This window comes from Pistacia vera, unplaced genomic scaffold, assembly GCF_008641045.1.
Source record: "Pistacia vera cultivar Batoury unplaced genomic scaffold, PisVer_v2 Contig418, whole genome shotgun sequence".
Classification (NCBI taxonomy): Eukaryota; Viridiplantae; Streptophyta; class Magnoliopsida; order Sapindales; family Anacardiaceae; genus Pistacia; species Pistacia vera.
Genome location: NW_022196244.1, coordinates 776,365 through 797,620, shown reverse-complemented (window position 1 = coordinate 797,620; position 21,256 = coordinate 776,365). Strand labels below are relative to the sequence as shown.

The 21,256-nt window shown below is 36.1% G+C and overlaps 1 protein-coding gene and 2 pseudogenes across 1 annotated transcript; 2 read left to right on the top strand and 1 right to left on the bottom strand.

The window, feature by feature from the left end:
• The first annotated feature begins 1,780 nt into the window (after positions 1 to 1,780).
• On the top strand, positions 1,781 to 3,051 carry LOC116142742 (G-type lectin S-receptor-like serine/threonine-protein kinase CES101). Its single transcript, XM_031428147.1, has 4 exons — positions 1,781 to 2,187; positions 2,316 to 2,438; positions 2,542 to 2,758; positions 2,824 to 3,051. Exons 1-4 carry the CDS (start codon positions 1,781 to 1,783, stop codon positions 3,049 to 3,051), a joined length of 975 nt encoding a protein of 324 aa, XP_031284007.1.
• On the top strand, positions 2,250 to 4,079 carry LOC116142759 (annotated as a pseudogene).
• Positions 4,080 to 7,961: 3,882 nt separating this feature from the next.
• LOC116142758 lies at positions 7,962 to 19,306 on the bottom strand (annotated as a pseudogene).
• Between the last annotated feature and the right edge of the window lie 1,950 nt (positions 19,307 to 21,256).

Below are 21,256 nucleotides of genomic sequence, written 5' to 3'. Positions count from 1 at the left end.
AACTTTGAAACCACAGTATTAATAATACCTGACGAAAAATGTCATGAGCTCGGGGGTCATGACATTGTTCTAAAGCTCGTTTATCAACTACTTCTTTCCAATGAAGAAAAGTTGTTTATCAGAGTCATATTATTTATTATCAAAATCAAAATTCTTTTTAATGTCACCTAATTTCTATTGAACAGTAATACGTGGAAAACTTGACTGACAAGCTGATAGATTTGAGTACTTGACGGGTGAGACATGGAAAACTTGACTACTGTTTGTAGTCTATATAAAAATAAACACCATGGTGTTGCTTTGACTCATTTAACAACAATTCCATTTATGGGTGTACACACTTTTCTTTAGAACATGATGTTTATTTACATGTGAAGTGAAGAAAATTATGCTGTTCATTTCCACAAATGATGGTACAAATTGGTGTCTAATCTGAAAGCAAAACACGTTACAAGAAAAAAAATAAAATAATAATAGAACCCAATGATTTACTTTTACAAGGAACTACATCTAACCTTCAAATAGAGCAATTTTATTGATTATCAGGAAACTGTAGAATATAAAGATGAACAGTATTGGCAGCTCACTTTTCTCTCTGTTCTCACACCTTAGATTTTTTCACTATTACAGAAAATACTAATAGAAACCTAACCTCATTTGGGCTAACTCGAATCTAACTTTACCCAAATTCAAATATTAGTAAACTAATTTTAAACCCAGTTAGACAGCGAGACCCCCGAATGAGTTGCCGTAGCCCATAAGCAAACAATTTGTTAAGGCTAAAAGAAGTATACACCATATCCAAAAAATGACAGATATGGAGGCAAGATAAATATACCAGTAGTAATTATTTAGCATCTTTTCTGTAATCCAAGCAAGATAAGGTAATGCAGATAATTGATGATTTCTTGAATTTTTATTCACTATATATTTGTTGCCATGATTAATCAGATTTAACCTTAAAAATATATTTTGAGTTTCAGCAGAATTCATGTTAAGAATAACTGGCCTAAGCTGCCAATTCTTGGTAATCGTAAGGCTAAAAATTTTGAATGCCGGACTGTACATCACTGCATGAAATATTTTCTGCAGCATCGGGATTCAGGACCAGTATATATGGATTGAAATTAACGGAAATTTCGTCCATGCATAAACAAAGAAAGAACTATATTTATAAAATTTCCAAACAATACTTTACAGATGAATTTCTGTACTTACTTTAGTATGTAATGCAAGTTATTTTAAATATATCTCAAAAACCTTGATCAAATTCAGCTTGAAATTCTTTAGCCCTAATGATGTAGAGAAACATTACTTAGGAATACTCTACCGGAGGGACGAGTCTGTGTGGGTTGCAAACAGGAACATCCCAATCTTAGATGAATCTGCAAGTCATACAATAGATAGCAGTGATGGGAATCTGAAAATTCTACAAAGGAGATCCTACTTCCATAAGTTGGGTTCAAGGAGTGAGAATACAAGTGCTACTCTACTGAAATCTGGGAATCTTGTCCTACATGAGATGAATTTAAATGGATCTATAAGACGGTTGCTATAGCAAAGCATTGATTATCCGACTGATACGCTTTTGCCTGGGATGAAACTTGGAATTAACTTGCGAACTCGGCATAAATGGTTTCTGCAATCATGGATTATTGAAGACTCCCCTGGGCAAGGGTCATTTACCCTTGGTATCGATTCGAATATCACAAACAAGCTAGTCATCTGGTGGCGAGGGTAAGTCTACTGGACGGGTGTGCTCTCGCTAAATGAGCAATCAATGTCCTCGAATTCTTGGACTATTGCTAACTATGAATTTAGACTTGTTGCAAACGAACAAGAAAAATACCTCACTTTTTCTTTAACTGGATATCCAAATGATATGCTGAAAATACAACTGGATGGAAGCTCACCGATTCAATTGATTGTTTCTAGCAAAAAAGTTTATCAGAAAGATCCTATCTGCAGGAGAGATGCTCCGTTCTTTGAAAGTAGATATGGTTTCATGTCTCGAGATGGATTCAAGTTCAAAGAAAGCGAAAACATGAGCTATACTGATTGTGAATTGAAATGCTGGAATAATTGTTCTTGCGCAGCCTATAGTACCACACATCTCCGTATTGGTTGTGAGATTTGGGGCAGAGAAGCAAATTTCACAGAATCTTACAGGGAATTTGTCAATTCACGGCATGTATGCATCCTTCAACCGAAAAGTCAACTGAAAAGTACGTCTTCTTCATTGTACATCTGTTCTCTTCCAAAGTATTGATTCATTATCTGTATTAGCATCTTTTAATTGTATTTATCTTATGCAGAAAACTATCTTGTTGCAAAAAACAAAAGGTGGTTTCCATTAAAAATTGCAGTAGGAACAACTTTCTTGGTTTCCCTGTTGTCCTACTTAATCTATTTCATATGGAGGAAAGTCAAGCCAAAAGGTAAACATATTTATTAAGGGGTTTGATACAAAAGATCTGTAAATCAAACATCATTCTTGAGCATTTTCTGACATAATTAGAATAATACTTTCTATATATCTAGGTTAGTCCTCAGTAAAAGAAAGCGAAAGAAGCTTTTACGTATACTTCGACAGAGTTTTTTACTTATCACCTCATATGGGAAAGAGAAAAGAGAAGAAAAAGGTCATGGCATAAACCACGAGTTGAAGATATTTGATTTTCAAGTCATTTCAGCTGCTACGGATAATTTCTCAACTCACAATAAGCTAGGAGAGGGTGGTTTTGGTCCAGTTTATAAGGTAAAGTCTTTTGAGTTTAGTTGTGTTTGGTGTACAATTAGTAATTTTCAGAGTCATGATCTCAGGGACAATTACCAGATGGACAAGAAGTAGCAATAAAAAGACTCTCTAGAAGATCAGGTCAAGGAATTGTAGAGTTTGAGAATGAAGCTAAAGTCATAGCAAAACTCCAACACACAAATCTTGTGAAGCTTTTAGGAAGCTGTCTTCATGAAGAAGAAAGGATTTTAGTTTATGAGTACATGCCTAACAAAAGCTTGGATTTTTTTATATTTGGTAGGTCTCTTCTCTAACTTGTCTGGACTCTGGAATTCTAAATCTGTCACTTTTAAACTACTAATTACTACTGATGTTTTCCTTTCCTTTTAATTTTTTTCATCACATATATTTTGAAACAGATTCAAGCAGGAAGAACCTATTAAATTGGAGGAAACCTTTTAGCGTAATTGAAAAGGTTGCTCAAGGACTTCTTTGTCTTCATAAATATTCAAGACTAAGGGTGATCCATAGGGACTTGAAAACTAGCAACATTATACTTGACGAACAAATGAATCCAAAAATATCTGATTTTGGCATGGCTAGAATCTTTCATGTGAATGAGTCAGTAGCGAACACAAGGAGAGTTTGTGGAACATAGTAAGTATATGCTTAATCTACAACCAATATGCATCCATGTTTTCTTTCTTCATGAGCTAAAAACAGTGTTCAATCATTTTCAGTGGCTATATGTCTCTAGAATATGCCATAAATGGCACTGTTTCAACTAAAATTGATGTATTTAGCTTTGGAGTCATGGTATTGGAAATTGTGAGTGGCAAGAAGAACAATAGTTGCTTTGATACAAAGCAGCCACTCAACCTTGTAGGATATGTAAGTATTCAAGACACCTATTAAAATTTTAAGTTAGTATCAATATTCTAACTCTAATTTGACCATTACTGGGTGTTTCAGGCATGGAAGCTGTGGAAGGAAGGTAAAGGTTTAGAGCTAATAGACCCAGCATTAGGGAATCATGTTCTGACGAAGTTCTAAGATGCATTCATGTTGGTTTATTGTGCGTATAAGATCAAGCAAGAGATAGACCTACAATGTTCAATGTGGTTTCTATGCTTACAAATGAAACTATGCTTCTTCCAGATCCAAAACAACCAGCATTTTTCATCAACGTAACTGATGAAGAATTGGAAGTTGCTGAAACCAAGTCAGAAAATTGTTCCAATAATGATGTAATAATTTCAGTGATGGTAGCCAGAAAATAAGCTAGTAACTTAATAATCTGAGCTTCCATGTTGAAATACTAGTACAGAAATACCTTCCGATAACTAGCGGATTTTATATTTTTTCATATATTTTTGTGTTATATATCAGTATATTTAGTCAAATTAGGAAATCAATATGGCTTCACACTATATGAGTTTAGAGTTTATCATAGATAGCAGCATGAAAATCAAAACTTTCTAAATTGTTGGATTACTGACTCTAAACTACAATCTTTATTAGTGAAATCAATACACAGAAACATTGATTTTTGGTCTTAAAGCTAAAGGAAAGCTGCAATTAATAGGACTTACATCTGTTAGGGCATAGGCTTCATAGCTTTCTTCTTGCTTTGCTCTGCAAAATTTGACCTTTCTCATTGCAGAAAAGCGGCAGTGGCTATGGTTGATTATTGCAGTAACAGGAGCTCTACTGGTGATCTCCATCTTCAATTTGCATTATTATATCCTCAAAAATACACATATACAAAACCCATCACCAAATTCTGTAGGCACATTCCTTCACCAATTTGCAGAACATAATGAAAACATCAACCCAGCAACAACACAACCACAATCACGTTGGGTTCTAAGAAGTTAGATGAGTTTATAATTGAAGAAGCATTCACGAGAGATTTGTCAAATGGTTTGCGTCCCCATGGTTTGAGGTACAAAACCATATGATCGTCGATTTCTGATCCAGGGTAAATATCACTTAGGTCCAAGAAGATTCATATGTTTTAAACTTACTGAAACATAGGGGATTTAATTAATATTTATCTAAACACGAATACGACATGCCGGTTTTCTCCAACCGACATGTCGTCTTTATAAAATGGGCTCTTTCATAGGGGATTTTAAAGTAAGAGCATTTAAGTGACATGAGGCATAGCACACCACTGGAATGAGACCTAGCCTAATGAAATTTTATAAGATAATGTTAAGGGAACCCAATACTCACACAGTCAAATGAAGACCAATTAACTTACAAAATAGGCTCTACTGATCTATGACATTAAGGAGAAGTCGTGTGGTAGTGACAACTTAATAATGAAACAATGTGTCGATCATAAGTTCATTCTCTCAACATTGACCCTATCATCCGGCGTTAATGAAATAGTGGGACAATCTGTATTGTTGTAGAATGATAATCGTATTGAGATTCTATTCATGGAATGATCTCTTCGATACGACTAGAATGAGACTTGAGAGATAGAATATCGTTGGAATGAGATTTAATGCCAATGAAACTTCAACGAAGAGCTGTTTATGTGGACCCAATATTGGCACAGTCTAAAATGAAGATTGATTTTCTTAGAAAAGATCTAGGCTCTTGTGGTCCATGACATTGCGGAGAAGCCGTGTGCTGCCATCCTTCAAGTCTTCTACTCTTTAATGTGGTTAGTGCTATCACAACACGAAATTTAGTCGAAAGTACATATCTATGGTTGACAGTGCGGACAATTTCTAATGGTTTAACTTTAAAGACACGACGATTTACAATACTCAAAAGTTTATACAAGACTTGTGGACTTTTCAAGGCAGTTAGAAAGAAATAATAGATCAAAATCAGTATAATTGATTAGATACAATAATATGAAATACCATAAGGTAATTAATATGATAAATAGTTATAAATTCATTCACCAATTGATAGGTGATGCTATTGTGTTATCATATACTTTCCCGATTCAATATTATGTTACCCTAGTTTTTGACTTTTACTGCGACTCATTTCTGCATTACATAATTCTATGGATGAAGCAAAAAATTAAGGCTCAAGAGGATTTGATTTCTTACTTCGATAGCCTTCATATTCTCAGATGGAGAGAGACAATATAATACCAGGCAAACAGCTTAGAGATGGGGAAAAGCTGGTTTCAGCTTAGGGGAAATTCAGGCTTGGTTTCTTTGGAAATCGTTTCTTAGGAATATGGTACCATAGGACAGATTCAACAGAGTATTATGGAAGGATTGAGCCAGTATGTGTTGCCAACCGGATGCTGACATAAAAGCCAACTGCAACTAAGGTCAAGCTCAATCACATGACCGGTCACCGTATCACATGTTACCCCATCCCATAAGCAGCAATCCTTATCAAATTTAGGTATATTCATTATTCAATATCAATAGACTTAAATAATGTTTTTTAACAAGTTTTCAAAAATTAAATAATAATGAAAATAATATCTGTTAAAAATAAAATGAAATATAATTTTGATAAGTCACTTTAAAAGAAACAATATACCTCAAAAATAATATGAATATAATATAGGGGACCATCATTCACCCAAATTATTTTAGGATCTCACATTGAGAGAGAAAAGGGGTGGACGTATAGTTTATAAGGACTTAAGCATCATCTCTTGGTAAGTCGATTTTTTAAAAAGAGTTCTACTCAAGCCTACAAAGGAGTCCAATTTCTATCAATTTAGCAGTGGATTCCTATCACAAGGTCCATAATTTCTAACTTTACGTCAAAGTCCCTGTATGTTTTCAAATCGTTTGCTTCTGTCATTAAAGCATTGTTATAATAAGTTAGCCTCAGTTTGAACTTTGTGGTTTCTAATGAGTTTAGAATTCATTTTCCACTGTGTTGTCGCTCAAAGATTATTGGGCCCCCTTTTGTTTTAATATTATTGAAATCTGAAATGTTAAAGAAATAAGAAAAAATAGGACCATTGCAGAAGCAGCGATATTGATTTGGTTGCCTGTATAAGTGGCTTTCATTTACACGGTTAAATACTTCCCCCAATTCAACAAAGTTAGCTGTATTTATATTATTTTTCAACAATACATGCAGAAAAAATAAAAATAAAAGGCTTTATTATTTACTGGTGACTTGAATATGTACAGAGTCTAGAGGGAGAAAATTACTAGAAATTGAGACTTGAAGATTAATTTATCATTTCGGGCACCGTGTGGAAAATGATTTTAATCTTAGAAGACATTCACAACCAAGACTTAGATGCTAGATAATTTACGGAGACTTGGTGCTAAATAGTTAGTGGAATAGTCAGTGCATGGCCATGACACTTGGTTATTGATGGAGTAGTCCTTACTGCATGACCAAGACTTGGTGAGAGTAGATAATATTTTTCCAGATGAGCACGTAGTCCTCACTGCACAACCAAGACTTATGCTACATGAATCTAACTTTCAGTTTGAATTATTGATAAAAACTTGGTTACTATAAGGTTCAAGGAATATTGCTTCTATGAAACTTTCTTTGCAGATTCTGTATTGATTAATAAAATTTTTAACTAATTAAAAAAGAAAGCTGAAAACGGGTTCTATACATATTGACCCTCCATTTCCGTCCCATTTACAAATATATCCATTCCTCTGATTTCATACAGAAAAATGGCTTGGTACTTAACATGGTCTTGTCATATTTTCTGCCTCCTGTTATTGCTTTTGCATTCTCAGTGTTCTGCGAAACTTTGTTCTCACGACCAAAGTTCTGCATTACTCCAGTTTAAGCATAAGAGTGATTTACCGAAACTTAAAAGTAGACAACATTTTACTCGATAACCAGATGAATCCAAAAATATCTAATTTTGGAATGGCTAAATTATTTAGATTTAATGAATAGGAAGCAAACACAAATAGAGTTGTTGGAACATAGTAAGTACCTGTTACATTTACAATCAAACATATATATGCAGTTGCTTTGTCCATTTTCATATGAAAACATTTTCATTTTCAAACCCTAAAAGAATTTATTCATTTATTTTTCATCGGCTATATGTCTCCAGAGTATGCCATAAATGACATTGTCTCAATCAAAATTGATGTCTTCAGCTTTGGAGTCTTAGTACTGGAAATTGTAAGTGGCAAGAAGAATAATAGTTGCTATCATACTGAGCCCCCACTCGATCTCGTAGGATATGTAAGTATAATCAATCAAATCTTATTTTCATATTTTAGAGGTCAATGGCCATTTATTGAAGCTCTTTGATGGATATTATACGAAATCTATCCTTTATCACACCTTTCAGGCATGGTTGCTGTGGAATGAAGGAAAAGGCTTAGAGCTCATGGACACAGGACTTGAGGTTGGATCAAGCTCTACTAATGAAGTACTAAGATGCATTCATGTAGGTCTCTGCATTATTACATTGAATAACTCTATAAAGGAGACTACTGTCTATGGGTACCTCCAAATTCCACTTCCGGAATGAAGCAACCAAAACCTGACACATTCTTGTAACTGGACTTCCCCCTGGTCTTTGAAATCTATAGAGGGGAGTGCCTGAAAAGAAACTTGCAATTGCAGTGCCCATAAACAATGCAGGAATTCCAAATGCTAGACCCCACCCAGCATTGTCTTGAATCCACACCAGGAAACTACTAGACATCAGAGCACCTATGTTGATAGAAAAATAAAACCAGTTGAAGAAGGACCCCTTCTTTACTCTTTCTTTAGGATCAGTATCATCAAACTGATCTGCCCAAAGGACGAGACACATGGTTTAATACCACCAGTACCAAGCGCAATCAGATAAAGCCAAAAGAATAATACTTCATACTGAGCCAGAGTAGCTGGAGGGCATACAGAACCCACACATTCAGCAGGTTTTAATGAAGGAATTGATGCTGAAAGGGTCAATGCGCACATTCCCTACACGAAAACAAATTTATGTTACTAAAGACTTCATAAAATTTTGCAAAAGACATGCAGTCAAAATAAACAGCTTCAGCTAAAGCAAGATGAATTACAATAAAGTAAATTGTGGAGGAAGCAACAATTGTCCAATATCTTCCCCGATAAGCATCAGCTAAGATGGCTCCAATAAGAGGTGTAAGATAGCAAGTGCCTTGCCAGGTGGTAACATTTCTTGCAGCAGAAACATTTCCTTCGTGTAGTTTCTTGGTAAGATAAGAAACAAGATTGGTCGCAATTCCATAGTAGGCCAAACGTTCACAACATTCAGTACCTGTGTTTTAGATTAAGAGCGTCAGAAATAGAAATATTCAAGAAAAAGTGCCATAAAGAAAAATGATTAATCACCCAGTATGAAAGGGCATGCTCTCCAATTTCCAGTATTCTGCTTCAGAACAGGTTTCCCATTAATGTCTACAGAGCCATCTCCTGTGTACAATTGACTGCTCTCATTCTAATGATAGGCAAAAGAAGTCAAGAGTAAGATAGATAAAACAATACAAGGCATACTCCAATGAAAATATAAGAATAATTTGTTGCTTTTACTTTTTATCCATGGATTTTCACAAATGTTAAGAATAGAGATTTAACAACTTATCTTTGGCTTTTTAGTATCTTCCAACCATGATTGTAAAAAATATTTAATTACCCAAGAGAAAATCAGTCATCTCCTAACATAAACACATGGAGACAGGTCCAACAATCTGGAGTGCACAATTCTATATAGCATTAAATATTAAAGGAAGAGGACATATTACCACATAAAAATGCCAGCAAAAGAAAATATAGAATTGGTAGAATACACAAAAAGAATAAGATAACACAACTTATACGCGCATATAACAGAGCACTTCAATTTGAATATTACATCAATAAATTTTAAATTCAACCTGATTGGAATCACTTGGATTCTTATGGCAGCCCATTAAGATGACACAGACCCACCCGATAGCATTCAATCACTACAACCTGACACTTCTCTAAGTACACAAAGTGCAGAAAATTTACTTTTGGATGCAGCAAGCCAATCTGTGTCACCATGATACGCTTTCCTTAATTAGTTTTCACCAGTTGTACATATATACACTTCCTTAGTTAGTCAGAATATGTATAGTTTTGGTATAAACAGATTTAATGGCTGTAATTTAGGCAGATTTTCTGCTGTAATTCAGGCTTGATTTTAGCCTTGTATATTGCACATTTGTGCCTATATAATGAGAAGAAATCCTCACTAAGAGGACATTGAATCCAAATGACATGGTATCAGAGCTAGGTTCCTAAGTTACAAACCTTTCTCGTGTGGGTTTTCTGTTTTTTTTTTTCTCGGTGTTCTTGGTTACGTTGGGCTTCCTCTTGGGTGCTGTTGGCGTTGTTTTTGGGACTTCTTGGTATTTTCGTCACTGTCTGAGTGCTTCTTGGAGTTTTTCGACGCATTTTGGGTGTGCTTTCTTGGTGGCGCATCTTTGGTCCTGAGGTTGTCGGCAGTTTCTGGTGGTGTGTTGCGTTTGTTGGCAGTTTTTGGTGGTTCCTTGGTGGTGGTCGATCTCTTCTGGGGTGGTTTGGTGTTTCAATATTTTTGGGAATTGATTGTTGAAGTTTTTGGCCAGGTATCGTTCCAGTTTTCCTTTCTGAAATTTTTTGGTTGATACTGTTTGGGATTATCCTTAGGCTGGTTATTGGCTATTTTTTTGTTAGTGTTTAATTCGGCTATCATGTCTTCTGATTTTATTGCGGTGAAATTCACGGGTAAGAACTATTCTGCCTGGGAATTTCAATTTCGTTTATTTGTTATGGGGAAAGAGTTATGGGGTCATATTGATGGGAGTAATAAGGCTCCTACGGATGTTTCTAAACTAGCTCAGTGGCAAACCAAAGATGCTCGGGTGATGACATGGATTTTAGGATCAGTGGATCCTATTATTGTTCTTAATCTAAGGCCATATAAGACTGCAAAATCTATGTGGGAATACTTAAAAAAAGTCTATAATCAAGACAATATTGCTCGACGATCTCAATTAGAGTACGAGATTTCTAGTTATACTCAGGGTGATCTCTCCATTCAGGATTATTTTTCTGGATTTAATAATATCTGGGGAGAATTTACTGACATTATTTATGCCAAGGTACCAGAAGATTCTCTCTCAGTTGTGCAGGAAATTCATGCGCAAAGCAAGCGAGATCAATTTTTAATGAAGTTACGACCTGAATTTGAAGCCACTCGCTCTAATTTGATGAATCACAATCCCGTGCCATCTTTGGATATCTGTTTTGGGGAGTTACTTCGTGAGGAGCAACGACTTACCACCCAGGCCACTTATCAGCACGACAAAATGATATCCAATGCAATGGCTTATGCTGCTCAAGGAAAAGGCAAGGGTCGAGACATGCGGAACGTTCAATGCTTCAGCTGCAAGGAATATGGGCATATTGCTACCAAATGTACACGGAAATTTTGCAACTACTGTAAGAAGCCGGGGCACATTATTAAGGAGTGTCCTACTCGTCCCCAGAATCGTCAGGCCAATGCTTATCAGGCTACTGTGGATTCCGCTCCTTCTGCTACTCCTAGTGCTTCCTCTGCTCTTACTCCTGAGAAGGTACAACAGATGATTATTTCTGCATTTTCAGCCTTAGGACTGCAAGGTAACGGTTCGCTTTCTCCCTCATGGATTATTGATTCTGGTGCATCTAATCACATGACTAGTTCTTCTGATATTCTTGGCAATGTTTGAACTTATACTGGATCGACACATATTCAGATTGCTAATGGTTATCAGTTACCTATTCATGCTATTGGGGATGTTGATTCAACTATTAGAGATGTTTTCGTACCTCCTCAACTTTCTACCAGTCTTATTTCAGTCGGGCAATTGGTTGATAATAACTGTGATGTTCATTTTTCTCGTGATGGTTGTCTTGTGTAGGATCAGGTGTCGGGCAAGATACTTGCGAAGGGGCCTAAAGTTGGACGTTTATTTCCTATGCATTTTTCCATTCCTGCTGTTATTTCATTTGCTTGTAATGATGTGAACAATAAGTGTGAAGTATGGCACAAACGATTGGGTCATCCTAATTCTGCTATTTTATCTCATATAATAAACTCTGGTTTGTTGGGTAATAAAGATCAATTTTCTTTTCCTTTCTCTTTTGATTGTTCCACATGCAAATTAGGTAAAAGTAAGTCTCTTTCTTTTCCTTCTCACAGTAGTCACGCTAACCGCTGTTTTGATTTAATTCATAGTGATGTGTGGGAAATTTCTCCGGTTATCTCCCATGCAAACTATAAATACTTTGTTACATTCATAGATGATTATATAAAGTATACCTGGATCTATTTTCTTCGTGCTAAATCTGAGGTCTTGTCTGTTTTTCAACAATTCACTGCTTATGTCGAGACTCAATTTTCTTATGGTATTAAAATTCCGAGGTCTGATTCTGGGGGTGAATACATGTCTCGTGAGTTTCATGATTTTCTCACACAAAAAGGCATTGTCTCTCAGCGTTCTTGTCCATATACACCTCAGCAAAATGGTGTTGCTGAACGTAAAAATAGACATTTGTTGGATGTTGTTCGTACTCTTTTGCTTCAATCATCTGTTCCTCCTAAATTCTGGGTTGAAGCTTTATCTACGGCTGTTTATTTAATTAATAGATTGCAATCCAGTGTCTTAAATTATGAAACTCCTTATTTTCGTCTTTATAATCAGCACCCTAAATACCTTGACATGCATACTTTTGGTTGTGTTTGTTTTGTTCATTTGCCTTCTCATGAACGATATAAATTATCTGCTCAATCTGTTAGATGTGCATTTATGGGTTATAGTACTTCACACAAAGGCTATGTTTGCTATGATCCATGCTCTAACCGATTTCGTATTTCTCGTCATGTTGTGTTCTTTGAAAATCAGTCATTCTTTCCTTATCATGATAAGTCTTTGCCTGAGATACATGTTTTGCCTCATTTTGATGACTTGCCTCCTTCTATTGACCGATTTAAATCTGGACTTGTATATGAAAGACGACAATCTGCTTTGTCCCTTCTTGAGCCTGGCCCGCCATCTGAACCTGTTCAGACTGAATCGTCTACGGGTGATCCGAATACTATCCCAGTTCCTCGTCGCTCGACCAGAGTGTCTCGTCCGTCAGACTGGTATGGTTTCTCTGCTACCTCTCTCCTTGTTACTCTATCTAATATTCCCATTCCATCCGGTTATTCTAAGGCAGCTAAACATGATTGTTGGCGTGAGGCAATGGTCGAAGAACTTCAGGCTCTTCAGGATAATCATACATGGGATGTTGTCCCTTGTCCTCCTCAAGTCAAAGCTATTGGTTGCAAATGGGTCTATTCTATCAAGCTGAGTTCTGATGGCACTCTGGATCGGTATAAGGCCCGGTTGGTTGCCCTTGGCAATAGACAAGAATATGGGGTGGACTATGAGGAGACTTTTGCTCCCGTTGCCAAAATGACTACGGTACGGACTGTCCTGTCTGTTGCTGCATCCCGAGGTTGGTCTCTTCATCAGATGGATGTCAAAAATGCATTCTTCATGGTGATCTCAAAGAAGAGATATACATGACCCTTCCACCTGGTTTGTCATCATCTTTTTCCTCGGATGTCTGTAGGTTGAAACGATCATTGTATGGGCTGAAACAAGCTCCCCAGGCCTGGTTTGATAAATTCCGCTCCACTTTGCTCCAATTTTCATTTCAGCAGAGTGCATATGATTCTTCTTTATTTTTCTGCAAGACATCTCTTGGCATTGTCCTTCTTCTGGTTTATGTTGATGATATTGTTGTTACTGGCACAGACTCTAGCTTGATCACCCGATTGCAGCAACATCTTCAAGCCTCATTTCATATGAAGGACCTTGGTTCTCTTACATACTTCTTAGGCTTGGAAGTTCATACTGATTCCTCTGGCATTTTTTTGAATCAGCATAAATCTACTCAGGATCTGATTGCATTGGCTAGTCTTCAAGATACTTTTTCTGTGGATACTCCTATGGAAGTAAACACGAAGTATCTTCGGGAAGAGGGTGATCTCCTTTCCGACCCTACTATGTATCGACAGTTAGTGGGGAGCTTAAACTACTTAACCATTACACGTCCTGATATTTCCTTTGCCGTACAACAGGTTAGTCAGTTCATGCAGGCTCCACGTCATCTACACTTAGCTGCTGTACGTCGTATCATTCGATATCTTCGAGGTTCTCCTAGTCGTGGCCTATTCTTCCCTACTGGGACTCCTCTTCAGCTTGTGGCTTACAGCGATGCAGATTGGGCAGGATGTCCTGATACGCGCCGATCTGTTACAGGTTGGTGCATGTTTCTTGGCGACTCTTTGATATCTTGGAAGAGTAAGAAACAAGATCGCGTGTCCAAATCTTCTACCGAATCTGAATACCGTGCAATGTCTGCTGCTTGTTCTGAGATTCTTTGGCTTCGTGGCCTCCTTGCTGAGATTGGTTGTGTTCAATCCGATCCTACTCCTCTACATGCTGACAACACTAGTGCCATTCAGATCGCTGTCAATCCCGTCTTTCAAACACATTGAGGTAGACTGTCATTCCATTCGGAAAGTATTGGACACTCGTATCATTTCTCTTCCTCATATTTCTACTGACCTCCAGATTGCAGATGTGTTTACGAAGGCTATGACACGACAACGGCATCAGTTTCTTGTAGGCAAATTGATGATTCTTGACAAACCAACATCACTTTGAGGGGGGATGTCACCATGATACGCTTTCCTTAATTAGTTTTCACCAGTTGTACATATATACACTTCCTTATTTAGTCAGAATATGTATAGTTTTGGTATAAACAGATTTAATGGCTGTAATTTAGGCAGATTTTCTACTGTAATTCAGGCTTGATTTTAGCCTTGTATATTGCACATTTGTGCCTATATAATGAGAAGAAATCCTCACTAAGAGGACATTGAATCCAAATGACAATTTGGGCCCAAGGAATTCAACTCAGCAAATAATGATGAGATGCTGAGTCACTCCATAAAATTCTATACGCTTAGGAACTTATGCCTAAGAATTTTAAAAGAACAAAAGAATGATAACAGAAGAAAAACCATGATGGTGCTATAACAATATATTGATATTGGGAGTATGATGTATGATTAATTCAAGTAATGATTCTGATTCCCCAACAACAGAAGCCGTACAATGAAAACATAATTTACTATGCATCCCCAAAATCAAAAAATTAAGAAGTTTACACATTCACATATGATCCGATTATGCGAAGACAATATTCAACCACTCGAAAGCAAACCTATAACTAAATTCCGTAAGTGGAATTTGGAGGTATCTATAGACAGTAGTCTCCTTTATGCCCTTCAGCTACTCTGGCTGAGTATGAAGTATTCTTCTTTGGGCTTTATCTGATTGCGCTTGGTACTGGTAGTATTAAACCATGTGTTTCGTCCTTTGGGGCAGATCAGTTTGACGATACTGATCCTAAAGAAAGAGTAAAGGAGTCCTTCTTCAACTGGTTTTATTTTTCTATCAACATAGGTGCTCTAATATCTAGTAGTTTCCTGGTGTGGATTCAAGACAATGCCGGGTGGGGTCTAGGATTTGGAATTCCAACATTGTTTATGGGCACTGCAATTGCAAGTTTCTTTTCAGGCACTCCCCTCTATGGATTTCAAAGGCCAGGGGGAAGCCCAGTTACAAGAATGTGTCAGGTTTTGGTTGCTTCATTCCGTAAGTGGAATTTGGAGGTACCCATAGACAGTAGTCTCCTTTATGAAACTCAAGATAAAAACTCTGCCATGTGTCAGATTTTGGTTGCTCCTTTATATATATTTAGGTCACGGGTTTAGGCAAGATTTCTGTTTAGAATAACTCTCTAGTAAATTTGTGGAGCCAATTTTTGTTCCCTATCCGAAGTGAAGCCAAAGCTTAGAAATGTAGGTCGCTGCATCATTACATTGAAACATTTATTATTATTTTTGCAAAATCCAGGATTGGTTATTTCTGGGATTTTTTTGGCCATATATTTGGTGCCATGATTAATCGGTTTCAACCCCTTACATATATTTTGAAACACTGTTACTATGCGCATGTAACGAAAACAAAGCACAGTTCAATTACTCTGCATATGAATAATTTTTTTCCCAGATAACATAAGATGCTTTGTTTCAACTCATGGTCTAGAATAACTGTCCATGGTGCCAATTCTTGTTCCTTTTCACTCTTTTGAAGCTAAACATTCTGAATTCGAGTTGAATTTTCGAGTTAAATTTGGGGTGTTTGGTTATTAGTATGAAGATCGAATTAGAGAAATGAATATATTTAATAAACAGAGGAAAAAAACTAAGGCTAAGTTATTGTTGCCAACGTTGTGACAGATTCCGCATTAATCTGGCAAAGCTGTTATTAAATATAAACATGTCCGTTTACAGTATGTAAGTTTTAACAGAAGAGTTCGATATTAGAATGACCATCTCAGAAAGCTTGCTCTGTTTCTAAACAAAAAGAAACAGAACACCAAAATTATTCAACAAACATGAGCTGGGGGCTCTAATTGGAGAAAAGCAAAACGAAATTTAAGATATATTTTGAAAAAGAACTGTTAATACATGCTTTTTACTCTGCATATGAATCTAATTTTTTCCAGGTAACATAAGATGCCTTGTTTCAACTCATGAGTTTCAGTCAGAATTCATGTTTAGAATAACTGTCCTATGCTGCCAATTCTTGGTAATCGTAAAGCTAAAGATTTTGAATGCTGGACTCTACATCACTACATGATATATTTTCTGGAGCATCAGGATTCAGGACCAGTACATATGGATTGAAATTAAGAGAAATTTCGTTTCATGCATAAACAAAGTAAGAACTATATTTATAAATAAGTTATCTTATATAAAATTTCCAAATAATTCTTTGCAGATGAACTATATTTACTTCAGTATGTAATGCAAGTTCTATCTGCAGGATAGATGCTCTGTTCTTTGAAACTAGATATGGTTTCATGTCCCGAGATGGATTCAAGTTCAAAGAAAGCGAAAACATGAGCTATATTGATTGTGAATTGAAATGCTGGAATAATTGTTCCTGTATTGCCTATAGTACCACACCTCGGTATTGGTTGTGAGATTTGGGGCAGAGAAGCAAATTTTATAGAATCTTACAGGGAATTTTTCAATTCACAGCATATATGCATCCTTCAACCAAAAAGTACGTCTTCTTCATCGTACATCTGTTCTATTCCAAAGTACTGATTCATTATCTGTATTACCATCTTTTACTTGTATTTATCTTACGCAGAAAACAAGAGGTGGTTTCCATTAAAAATTGCAGTAGGAACAGCTTTATTGGTTTCCCTGTTGTGCTACTTAATCTACTTCATATGGAAGAAAGTCAAGCCAAAAGGTAAACATATTTCTTAAGGGGTTTGATACAAAAGATCTGTAAATCAAACATCTTTCTTGACCATTTTCTGACATAATTAGATTGATACTTTCTTGATTAGTCCTCAGCAAAAGAACGTGAAAGAAGCTTTTACGTATACTTCGACAGAGTTTTTTTTACTTATCACCCCCTATGGGAAAGAGAAAAGAGAAGAAAAAGGTCATGGCATAAACCACGAGTTGAAGATATTTGACTTTCAAGTCATTTCAGCTGCTACAGATAATTTCTCAACTTACAATAAGCTAGGAGAGGGTGGTTTGGGTCCAGTTTATAAGGTAAAGTTTTTTGAGTTTAGTTGCGTTAGGTGTACAATTAGTAATTTCAAAGTCACAATCTCAGGGACAATTACCGGATGGACAAGAAATAGCAATAAAAAGACTCTAGAAGATCAGGTCAAGGAATTGTGGAGTTTAAGAATGAAGCTAAAGTCATAGCAAAACTCCAACACACTAATCTTGTGAGGCTTTTAGGATGCTATCTTCATGAAGAAGAAAGGATTTTAGTTTATGAGTACATGCCTAACAAAAGCTTGGATTTTTTTATATTTGTAGGTCTCTTCTCTGACTTGTGAGGACTCTGGAATTCTAACCATTTATTACTACTGATGTTTTCGTTTCCTTTTAATTTTCTCATCACATATATTTTGAAAACGATTCTAGCAGGAAGAACCTACTAAATTGGAGGAAACGTTAAAGTATAATTGAAGAGGTTGCTCTCTTTATCTCCATAAATATTCAAGACTAAGGGTGATCCATAGGGACTTGACAGCTAGCAACATTTTACTTAATGAACAAATAAATCCAAAGCTATGTGATTTTGGAATGACTAGAATCTTTCATGTGAATGAGTCAGTAGCAAACAGAAGGAGAGTTTATGGAACATAGTAAGTATATGCTTAATCTACAACCAATATGCATCCATGTTTTTGTTTCTTCACGAGCTAAAAGCAGTGTTCAATCATTTTCAGTGGCTATATGTCTCCAGAATACGCCATAAATGGCACCATTTAAACTAAAATTGATGTATTTAGCTTTGGAGTCATGGTATTGGAAATTGTGAGTGGCAAGAGGAACAATAGTAACTTTGATACAGAGCGGCCACTCAACCTTGTAGGATATGTAAGTATTCAAGACAGCTATTAAAATTTTAAGTTAGTATCAATATTCTAACTTTAATTTGAAAATTTCTGGGTGTTAAACCTCTCCTCTTTCAGGCATGGCAGCTGTGGAAGGAAGGTAAAGGTTTAGAGCTAACAGACCCAACACTAGGCGAATCATGTTCTTCTAACGAAGTTCTAAGATGCATTCATGTTGGTTTATTGTGTGTACAAGATCAAGCAAGAGATAGACCTACAATGTTCAGTGTGGTTTCTATGCTTACAAATGAAACTATGCTTCTTCCAGATCCAAAACAACCAGCATTTTTCATCAATGTAATTGATGAAGAATTGGAAGTTGCTGAAAACAAGTCAGAAAATTGTTCCAATAATGATGTAACAATTTCAGTGATAGTAGCCAGATAATAAGATAGTAACTTAATAATCTGAGCTTCCATGTTGAAATACTAGTACAGAAATACCTTCCAATAACTAGCGGATTTAATATTTTTTCATATATTTTTGTGTTATATGTCAGTAAATTTAGTCAAATTAGGAAATCAATGTTGGTTCATACTATAAGAGTTTAAACTTTAATGTTTATCATAGATAGCAACATAAAAATCAAAATTTTCTAAATTGTTGGATTACTGACTCTAAATTACAATCTTTATTAATGAAATCAATACACAGAAACATTGATTTTTGGTCTTAAAGCTAAAGGAAAGCTGCAAGTAAGAGGACTTACATCTGTAAGGGCATAGGCTTCATAGCTTTCTTCTTCCTTTGCTCTGCAAAATTTGACCTTTCTAATTGCAGAGAAGCGCCGGTGGCTATGGTTGATTATTGCAGTAACAGGAGCTCTACTGGTGATCACCATCTTCAATTTGTATTCTTACATCCAAAAATAAAAAAACAACATATACTAAACCCTTCATCAGATTTGATCACCACATTCCTTCACCAATTTGTCACACAACCACAATCACGGTGGCTTCTAAGAAGTTAGATGAGTTTATAATTGAAGAAGCAGTCACGATAGATTCGTCAAATGGTTTGCTTCCCCATGGTTTGAGGTACAAAATCAAATGATCGTCGATTTCTGACCTAGGGTAATATCACTTAGGTCCAAGAAGATTCATAATATTAGGGGGTTTTAGATACTTATTGAAACATGGGGGGTTTAAAAATTTCTCAACACGAATACGATATGCTGGTTTTCAGAAACCGGCATGTCGTCTTTATAAACAGACGACATGTCGTTTATTAAGAAAGGACGAGTACCTTTTTTAAAACGGCATGTTGTTTGCAAGAAAACCGACGTGTCGGTTCTTTTAATACGACATGTTGTTTACTGTAGTCGAATATCGGGGAACCCCATAAGGTTTACTTAATATCATATAGCCGCCTGTATATGTGAATCTGAAGTCTGAATGGACTTACATAACATATTCCCTAAATAATATTTTTAATTCGTTTCTTGACGACACGTCGTACTTCAGTACTTGCATGACGAATATCAAGTTAACCCTTAGATTTGTAAATATCAGATAAACCCCTAATATTGCCAATCTTTTTTATAGAGAGATATTTTCCGGTATCTGTACGAAATACCAAAAATTCACGAAAAGCATGTAATGAAGATCTGTTTAAGTGGACCCAGGCAAAGTCTAAAATGAAGATTTAGAGCTGGGCAAGGGATCGGTCCCTTGCGGGCCCAGGCTTGGGCCCGTTTGGGACTGGTCCCAAATGGGACCAGTCACTCATGGGCCTGGGACCGGTCCCAAGCCCATGAGAAAAACTAGGACCCGGACCAGGCCTTAGGCTTGGTCGGGACCGGTCCCATGGGGTTTGGATAATTTATTTTCCCCCCTCAAATTTTTTTATATTTTGGGGGCAAAACAAAATTTTATAGAGGGTTTTTAGTATTTTTTAGGGGTTGATTAGTAAGTTTCTAAAAATTTAATTAATTTAAAAAATAAATCAATTAATAGTTAATTTTAATTTTGAACATAAATGTAATATTCACATTTCACACATTCACGTTTCACAAATAAACTTAATAATTTTTTTATTAAATTATTCATCTTCAATTTCATCGTCAACACTAGTTACATTATTCAAATCTGTATCCTAAAGAGTTCAGTAGTTCGGGATCTTCAGGGTGCTGTTGTAATCTTCTTTCTGCAGGAGTCCAATCCCGTAAACACGTTATCACTTCAATCATTTCATCGGTTAAAGACATCTTCTGTCTTCAACAATCCGACCACTCGTTGAAATGTTGAATCGAATGCAATTGTAGAAACTGGCACAGATAAAATGTCACGTGCCATTTGGGATATAATGGGGAATTGACTTTCTTGTTGGTTCCACCATTGAAGAATTCCATGTCAAGTTGCTCATTCATCGTCTAAAGGTCAAGTCCACCTGTAGTAGCGAGTCATCTCATTTGGTCTATGTATGTACGAGTTAGAGCTGGAGCTGGAGCTTCCGCCACGTCCCACATACGCCCACTTGCTCGATCATTGAGGGGGGCTACATCAAGGTCTTGATCGCCTCTCCTAGACGTTTCACTTCCACTTCCATTTCTACTTCCATTGTATCTGTTCTCAATAAAAAAAAAGCCTATCCAATTTGTGTTTACAGTCGTCAAATAAGACGTATAATCATGTCCTAAATAATGGCCTAACTTAGTAATTACACCGTTAACTTGGATAATTTAAACCTAGGATCTAGAAAAATGCCTAATCCATATAAGAATGAAATATCTAACCAATATCTCTTATATTTTTCTTACATACTTGAACAATTTCACTTAAAATGTTATCATATCTATATTGATCAAAAGTTTTAGCAATTTGAACTAAAATATCTAACACTAAATTAGTAGTTGGATAATAAATACCACTTAATGTATTAGTAGCATCTAAAAAATTATAAGAAATGATAAAAAAATTCACAAACCGCCCAATCATCATAGTTGACAACTTCCTCTGGATAGTTCTTCCAGTTGACGAAATCTGTAATTTGTTTCGCGGTTGGCAA

Bases quoted from the DNA above. Each gene is read 5' to 3' on its own strand.
- LOC116142742 (XM_031428147.1), top strand. From the start codon at position 1,781: ATGTCCTCGAATTCTTGGACTATTGCTAACTATGAATTTAGACTTGTT. The intron at 2,439-2,541 runs GTAAACATATTT...CTATATATCTAG, and splicing joins GAGGAAAGTCAAGCCAAAAG to GTTAGTCCTCAGTAAAAGAA. The intron at 2,759-2,823 runs GTAAAGTCTTTT...TCATGATCTCAG, and splicing joins GTTTTGGTCCAGTTTATAAG to GGACAATTACCAGATGGACA.